Genomic DNA, 9049 nt, shown 5'->3' with positions numbered 1-9049 from the left:
AGGAAACTACTCCCATATTGACCCCAGAATGAAGAAAAACGGAATGGGTTCTTCTGGGACATGGGGCTGTGGGCTTGAATTTCTCAGTACCAAGTGTTTCACTTAGTGAGCTGTTTAACCTGCAGGTGAACCAGAGCAGTGTAGATGTTGCTGGCTAGTAGCTAGCTATTTGTTCATAAGGATGAGTGTGGGCGTAGATGCCCCTCCAATACTCTACCCCACTATCATGTCTTGTGTCTAAAGACTACTCAACAACAAGCACAACAAATGTATTCAATTAATTAGGAACACAACACCAAAGCTAAAGATATCCAGTTTCAGAGACTACATGAAAAAAGTAACCAGCTACATTGTAGCACCACTCCAGATCCCCACCCAGCGACGCATTCCTGCCTACCGCTAATGTAGCTCCTTGCTTTGCTCTGACCCGCTTGTCTTCTCTTACCCCTCTCCCCCATAACCACCTCTACCCGTCCCATCCCTGACGTTTTCCTTGTTCCACCTTTCGTATCCATTTCCATTAGCCAATATCTCTTCATCAAGGAGTTCCTGCTTGCTGTGCATTCTTGCAAGCCACGGCACTGTGCATGTTCTTCTACCTCCTCCACTCTTGCTGCCTGTCCTCCATGCCACATCTCTCTGCCTCCTCATGCAGCCTACCCCTTTATCACCCACTGTGCTCCCTCTTGTGACATCCTTCTGTCCATGGCGCCCTTCCAGTGCCTTGTACAACTCTACCTTTTACACCGTCCCTTACCTCTCAATCCACTTGAGTTACTATTCGCTGGCCAACTTGTTCAAACCCCCAAAACTCCCCTAAATGGGCAACAAATCACACAGGCGGATTTTCTGTTTTATGATAGTTGCTGATAATTTATTCTTTTTTCATTGCAAGAGATAGAATGGCTCTGCCACTTTATTTATACATATAACATGTGCGGTTTAGACTTTGGAATACAAAATATAACAAATCTTCATAAACAACATTAGCATCCTTTTTAAATAAAATATAACATTTTCCTTAGTAGCAAAATACATCTATTTAATATCTGTTGACTGTGATTGCAGCAAAGGTCTATTAAAGTTAAAGTGCTTTCCCACTCCTGTCAACACAGAGCAACGTTGTAAAGTACATAGAATTATAACACTGTCCATTTTACTGTCAGAAGGCAAATAATTCTTGGCGTTGCTACTGGAGTAGGCTCACGTGTTCGCTGTGCTGTGATATGGGTGCTATGGCGTTTGGTAATGGTTGTTGAAGAACCAGGCTGGCATATTTGCTGATGTGTAACATTTCTGATCGAAGAAAGGTGATATCCGAGTTGCTGCTTTTTTAAAACTATGGGTATAGAGGGAGCGGTTACATCTACTGAGAAAGGGCATATTAGTGTGACACTGGCCAGACTAATGAGGGACATGATCGGTCAGAATCGGTCGCGCCTTGAAACACTTGTGTATAGGCGCGTTATAAATGCCATATCATATCATAAAAGGCCATGATTTTGTCTTTAATTTGTTTGCATGCCAATGAGGTCCGGTGGAAGATTTGTCTACAGGGAAATACAGGGATGTCTGGGCAGGCAGTTGCATCAGGGAGATCACCTAATCTTGGACAATCTGTCACATGCGCTGGCCGTGTGATTGCTTCTTCCTTAGGCCTACTGCCCTTCTAGAAGCACAGGCTGATCAGATCATCTTTCAATTTCCTATCCCTCGCTGCAGTACATCCGTGAAAAGGGAAGGTTTGGCACCTGATTGGGGGGGCAGTGTTCCACCCCACTTGTGTGAGATGGAGATATTATATGTTTATGGTGGAATTGTTAAACTTGGCAAACTGAGCAAAAATGACTCCAGACGTTTGGCTCAGGCTCATCACCTGGGAATGGTAGGCATACACAAGAGCGCATAGCCAGGTCACACTAATTTATTTCAATTTGACACATATCAGGAAGATGTGTTGTCGAACAATACTTCTTGATCTACAAAATCAGCTGACACTTCTTAAGCATGTAGGATGGTGGCTTACTGACCACTCACAGGCGGTGTCAAGCATGTCATGAGGATTGATCTCCTGCTGTTCTCACTGAAACCCTCCTGCTGCCAGAGTTGACAGATCTATCTCCTATTTCCCGAAGAGGCATGTGATGTTGTTCTCCGAAAGACATTCAGATGCATGTTTGTTTTTCGAAGGAAACCATTTTTTGAACGACACAGTACACAGATAGACTAAGCTTTATTTCTTCTCCCTGCAAAATAGTCAGTTTGCCTTCTTACAGATACAATCCTATTGTCAGTGCAATGATTTTGGAACATGATATGGAAAAAGAAAAAGGTTCCCTCCTCCCAAAATAATCATATTTAAATGACCCAGCATAGGCAGCTCAGGAAAGCTCGGACATGAAGACAAGACTCTTGAACCCCTCCACCTTCCCTGCTGCAGAGCTCTGGCATCCTAGGTGTAAGGACTGTTTTTGATTGGTTAAGCTCCGAATTGAGAACATTCGATGCTTTGATGGATCTGTGTCAGCTCAGCAAAGAAATTGATAAGTAAGGCTGCAGAGATGTGAAGTCCTGAGAAGGCGTATGCTCAATCAGAGAACAGGCAACATGTCCTGGATCATGAAGGAATGAACGCAAATGCACAAGAACAGGACCAAACTCCTGGCAAAGGCACTTATGCATCCCAAGTCAACACTATACTCCGTCTCTGGTATCACACCTGTTTGTAAGTGGAAGATTGTAGTCCTTATACCATGGCAGGCATAGATATCCCTAAGGAGGGTCTAATTGGGAGAGGGCAGTTGGATAAGGTGTGTAAGAGCGCAATTTTCCGAGTGATGCCACCTATTGTTCCAGACAATGGCCGGCGGATACGTGTAGCACTTCTACATACAGTACTGGTTTCAGGGTTCCGTCAGAACCAGAAATATAAGCAGAAAAATATATACTATTGACATGAATCACAGGCAAGTGACGGCCCTGAAGTCAAGAGATGAATGCATCGATTCCATAAGCACAATCCAAGACAACATTACTCTGAAGATTTTCAGTATCTCAAAGCTTTCCTGAGGGTGTGTCTGGGACCGTAGCCAAGATTCTTCCAGGTTGTAAACAAGTTTGATTGAAACAGTTCATTGATGTTGCGTCCTCAGTACATCTTCCTCATATCTAAGTGCGGGAAGTATACACCGGCCAAGCTCTGAGGAAGCTGGTATGATCCTTTCCTTCTCCGTAAACAGAAGGGAATCTACATGGAGGACAGAAGACAAAGAAAAACATCCACTTAGAGAAATACCAAAACAAGTGAAAATTATAACGAGAAAAGAAAGTGGGAGCAAGCTTGCACTATGTTGTTTACGTACACACCACCTTATCCCACTCTACTCACTTAACAGGCATTTCCTCTGTGGAACGACTACATGAAGTGGGCGTTCCTCACGGGAAATGTGCTTACCATCATTGGGGGTCATTACGACCCTGGCGGTACCCGTGCCAGTAAGCTGCCGCCAGAGTCATGAATTTCCTGGCACCCGGCAATGGGGACTTACCGGGCACTACGGCCCCAGCGGACCCGGTAAATCCCCATTGCCGGGTGCCGGTAATTATTACTCCCCATTCCCATTGAGTCCTATTGGACTCAATGGGAATGGGGAGGACGGATGCACCGGCATCTTTCATGAATGGTGCCGGTGCATCCGTCCAGTTCTGCGAGCTGGTGCCGGCCCCATCGACAGGTCGTGCCGGTGCATCCGTCCAGTTCTGCGAGCTGGTGCCGGCCCCATCGCCAGGTCAGACCTGGTGGGCTGAAAGGCACCGCTCGCAGAACTCGTAGTTTGCCGGTCCGGTAACAGCAGTGCCGGCAGCTTACTGGGACTGTTGTTACCGGATCGGCAACTTGTAATGAGGCCCATTATCTGCATTTGTCTTGGTTCTTAGAGCCCTTGATAAAAAAAAGGTGCAGGTGCAATGCCAATCAACAGGCAGCGTTTTTTGTAATTAGCAATGTTAATCATGTTAATTATAGGCAGGTGTAACGTTAGAGATGCAACAGAGCACGGAGCAAAAAAGAGACAGCAACAAATACATGTTATGAATAGTGTACTGATACATCTGTACTGAAACACATGCATGTTGTCTACTACTACCACTGAATAACAATAAGAAACATCATTGCCTGTTTTATAATCTGTTTATCAGTGACACAAGCATGCATGGAAATAACTAAACACAAAAATCAATAAGACTAACATGGGGAGGTGGATTTCACACTGCACTGTCTAGAAGAGAAGGAATGAGAAATGCTTCATATGCTATACCCATAGCAATATTATTGGTGTCAGGATCAGAGATAACTTATGTTACAATGAATTTCTTCTATGTGCTGGTTGGAAAATCCAATTGACCAGAATGTTGATCTCAAAGCATCAAGAAATCCATTTTTTTAGATATTCAGATTAGAAATTCCAAATGAACGTTAGGTTTTGAGATTGGTGAGTCAGACTTACATCTACAAAAGCATTGAACAATCACAATTACCAACAGGACCACTGGGATTCCAAATCAACATTGATTTTTGCTGTTTAAATTGCACTTGTGTTTCAAATTGAAAGTAATAGATTTCCAATTTGTTTGCATTTTAATGATCCAAAATCAGAAGGCTGTTGATCTACCATATAATGTGGCATGAAGGAAACTTACCAAGAAGCAAGCGAGGAACAGCAGTATCAGGGCAAACATCACAGCCAGACAGATCAGGATAATGGCCCAGAATGGCAACTCATTTTGCGCAAGTGGAACCACTGCATGGGAAAAGGCCATGTTAGACAGTAGGAGAACATCAGGTTGAATATATACCGGCTGATCAAGCTAAACAATCTACTGTAAATGTAAACATAAATGTAATAGTCTCCCTTTGCCAGGACTTTTCCAGAAAAGGGTATAATGCCTACACATGCAGTACCCACATTTTGGTCAGTAAATATGAAAAGAAAATGGGAAAAGAAGAAGGGGGACAGGAGCGAGAAGAAGGAGAGAATTTTGATGGATCAGCAGGATGGGGAAATACTTGTTCATACCTGGATGTGTGGGCGCTCTCAGGTGATCGATCAAGTGAGAAGTGCACTGACAATTTAAATATTCCATGTGACATTCAACCTGTGTGACTTGTGGTATGTTTTGTTCGGGGTTCAGAGGGCATCAGTTCTGAAAATATATTAGACTTTTTGTTCTTGATCACACAAAGGGCTTGTCTTGTAGGTGTTTATGGTGATTTTCCGATAGAGCCGTTCCTCTTAAAGGCCATTAGAGCTGGGCCGAATGCATTTACACGACACACTTGCTGGACATGTGAGCAGTATTTCCTCATCTCTGGTCCATTTGGATTGGGCATATTTTTCACATGTCATGATTGACATGCTTGAGACTGGCTATTTATCTTCACTACCAGACTTCAATCTGCGTATGCTGGTGGGGAAACCTACCTATTTCTCTTCACCAGCTATTGCCTAATATGTCATGCAGGCATAGAGTTTTAATAAAATGAAGTGACAGTCTATAGGCAGACATCGTATGATTGGTTGAATAGGAACTTTAATTTATGCCTTCATTGTTTAAAAGTAGACTGACCAAACCAGGGTGTGATGGCTACTAGCCATCCCTCTGAAAATCCAGTTTCAGCCAGCGGCAGGACATTGATCCCTGCAAAAGACGGCTGGATTGTGCAGCTGCCTGACCCTGATCAGCAATGGGGAGTGATTTTTACTGTCTCACCCTCTAAGTGAAATCCACATCCCAGTTCAGACAGGAAGCTTTGAAGGATTGGAATGAGCAATGGGTGGACATTTGGGTTGCTCTGTCCCCTTTCACTAAAAAAAAACAAATCTTAACTCATAGACACCACCAAACCTAATCCAGGAGTCCTGTGCTGGTGCGCTGTGCTCCCCAGCATCGACACGGTATAAGAAGACATCCAATGGCAGACTCTGACACTGATATTGGTACCTTTCTCCCCATTGGTGCAATCTTTTTCCCACATTCCTGGAACTAACATCACTGCTGAACCAAACAAGATGCCAGCACCCTGGCACGAGAGCCCCTGTGGTATCAAGCTAAACTTTCTAAACCATAATAGACATTCCCCTCATCTGCCACTGCAATATATATGCCTAGGCCTCTGCTGAGACACAGCCAGTCTAGCATGAAAGACTCCAGGCGCAGAGAATTGCATCTGAGAAGGTGCCAACTCACCAGAAGCCCGGGTCAGCTTGGAAAGCCCAACCATGGCTTGCCTGAATTACGTTTCTTTGTGCTACACCTATGGCTAATTAGTTCCCTTTGGACCTCAGCTTTACTATAAATAATAACCTCTGAAGCATTGATTGTGTGACTAAAAAGATTAGTTGTTGCCTAAGAAAATACATCTTTCTCGACGTTGTTCGTTTTTACCTTTGATAAAAATGATATTACCCAAAAGCTAGTGTTTGCGTGCTCTATGACATGTACCTTCGATGTGCCATGGAATTTCCAGGGCCCTGCTTTGTTTATTTCAGTAACAGTGTCCAGCTCCTGGACAGAGCGGTGCACTTCCGGTTGTACATTGAGTTTCCCACATCCATGAGACAACGACCTACCAAGGTGGTGAGAATCATCATTGCCTCCCCAGTGAGGACTCAGTCACAGGTGTGATGTAGACACAGAGCTATCAGCCTATGGAACATACCATTGACAGAGCCGCTGAGCTGGTAATACGTCCCGTTCGTGTTCAAGGCACTGGCCATTCGAGTTGATTCCACAAATTCCTTCTTTACTGTGTCGGCGTTCACTTCTGGACTGTTCTCGAAGTAGCAGTGGCAGTCCACCTTAACAGAGCCCATTCTGTGTGAGAGAAGGTGGAAAGGTCAAGACATATTTTGGGCAAACCGACACTTTTTTAAATCTCAGCATGGTTGGTAAACTGCAGGAGATGGCCTGTGTCACCTGCGCCTTTCTCGATCATAATACGGGTAAGTAAAGGTATTCCGCATGAAAGGAACTAACATGTGTCTGGTGGGGAAAAGTAGACTTTTTATAGTGGATAGAGCCCTCAATATAAAAGAATAAACAACGATCATGTTGTTTTTACTGCGTCATCTCTACCTTCATCTTGCAGAAAACTAGTGCCTGCCACTAAAGTCCCCTATATGTCCCCTTTGTTAAACTGAGCCCATGGGATATTTTGTGAGAATGGGGACTTTCCAGCAGTGCCCAATATGGATGGCTCACCTCCTCTGTGGGCAAAGCACATCTGCGCCTCACGTGCATTATGATTTCACACATTCGAAGATAGTTCTTATGCCTAAGGGACATTGACAAGCAATATGATATCACGCAATCGTGGGCGGCTACTGTGGCCAGGTGAGCCTGGCATATAGACGCCTACGTCGCAAAAGCAAGGACACTCCTTCCCCAGAGATGCCTCGCATGCCTCATGACCCCAAACGAGGACAGCGTTGGCTGTGTGATGTCACACAATCAAGGAACATGTATGCACTTTGGCATCAGACAATCTAGGGCAGGCGTTGTGCCTAAGACAGAGACTATGACATCACACCACCAATCACAACTGCTACCCTGGGGGCCTCATATGCCGCCTACATCAAATGAAAACAGCTACTACGCTTAGACCAACAGCAGGGGCAAAAGGTCACAGAAAAATGATCCCATACAACACTGGTTAATAATTACACCTCTTATTACAGTAGGTTGCAGCTGGGGAGAATCTGGCTTTAAACACTGTATATACACGTGCCATTAGTACTAGTAGTACTAGTAGTACTAGTAGTGGTATTAGAATTAGTAATAGTATTATTACATCACATAAAGAATGAGCGCTCATTGGCCTCCCAGCCACTGTGTGGTTCCCAGCTGCTGCATTGGATCTAGCAGGAGTGGGCCCACAGGGCACAGAGACATGAGGAACAGAGACTTAAGCAAGGGGGCTAAGGGGCACAACACTGTGGGGTGGCAAGGAGGCAAAGTAAACAGATTCAGGGGGCAAAGCGAGTGAGAGACCGAAACAGGGCTATATAGGACAGACACAAGTAGCTGCTGCGACCGGGAGGCAGAAGAAGGAGGCACACTCTAGTGTGGTGCCTTGGAATGCCATGATGCGGCATATGGAGGAGGCGAGGCACACAGGGATGGAAAGCTGTGTCTCTCAAAGCTTGGGACCCAAACATTGAGACGTGATACATAGGAGAAAGTGTCCCATTAATGTAGGCATGGGACTCACATGAGATTGGGGGAAGGGATGTATACATTTGATTAACAGGCATATGCGATCTAGTGATGTAGTGTGGAGCAAAGGATGGATGCATATGGGGGCCACCAGGGATGATGGCATGATGTGCATAGATTTCTGAGTCACACTGATAATGGATTGCAACACACTGGGAAGGACGACTGTGGCTCACATTTTGGAATCCATAAATGCGAGAATGCATCTCACAGAAGCATATGATCCAGTGGCAGAGGAATGTGGCCCACAGGAGTAAGACACAGGAGTGTGGGGCCCAGGAATGGAATAATGATGCTCATAGAAGCATGTTAGATTTACATGATAGTACTGAACTGGAGGAATGTGGCTCACTGGAATATGGAATCCAGAGATGGAGGATTGTGGTCTGCAGGAGCATGGGACTGAAAAGTTGAGGAATGTGGCTCACAGAAGTGAGGGATGCAGGGAGTTAGGGATGAGGCTCACAGAGGTGTGCACATGCAATAGAGGGTCACTTGCAACAGAGGATTTTGATTGATACGAGACTGAGGATAAGGAGATGGAGAAATGTGGGTCACAGATGCATAAGGTTCTTGAATAGAGGAACATGCGTTGAACAAGAGTGAGGAGCAGACGATATAGAAAGGTGACTCGCAGGGAAATGTGCACCAGTGAATAGAGGAACATGCCACACAGCAGAATGTGGCCCAGACATGGAGGAATGTAAAGCAAAGAATAGTGGAACAAGAGGATAGCTGATTAAACTCATAGGGCAGTGATGACCTGGGGATACAA

General features: G+C 44.9%; 1 protein-coding gene across 1 annotated transcript in view; it reads right to left on the bottom strand.

Annotated features, from left to right (window-relative positions):
• Window positions 1-845: 845 nt before the first annotated feature.
• LOC138498010 (mucin-16-like) overlaps window positions 846-9049 on the bottom strand; it is an 86786-nt gene continuing 78582 nt past the window's right edge. The window contains exons 52-54 of the mRNA XM_069621835.1: window positions 6719-6873; window positions 4699-4799; window positions 846-3247 (exon numbers count right to left, since the gene is read on the bottom strand). Coding sequence (XP_069477936.1) covers window positions 3149-3247; window positions 4699-4799; window positions 6719-6873 — 355 coding nt within the window. The 3' untranslated portion in view covers window positions 846-3148. The remainder of the gene's footprint in view (window positions 3248-4698; window positions 4800-6718; window positions 6874-9049) is intronic.

Source organism: Ambystoma mexicanum, chromosome 1p (genome assembly GCF_040938575.1).
Source record: "Ambystoma mexicanum isolate Mex_15411 chromosome 1p, UKY_AmexF1_1, whole genome shotgun sequence".
NCBI classification, from domain to species: domain Eukaryota; kingdom Metazoa; phylum Chordata; class Amphibia; order Caudata; family Ambystomatidae; genus Ambystoma; species Ambystoma mexicanum.
The sequence above is the reverse complement of the archived record's forward strand: the minus strand, read 5'-3'. Positions and strand labels throughout refer to the sequence as shown.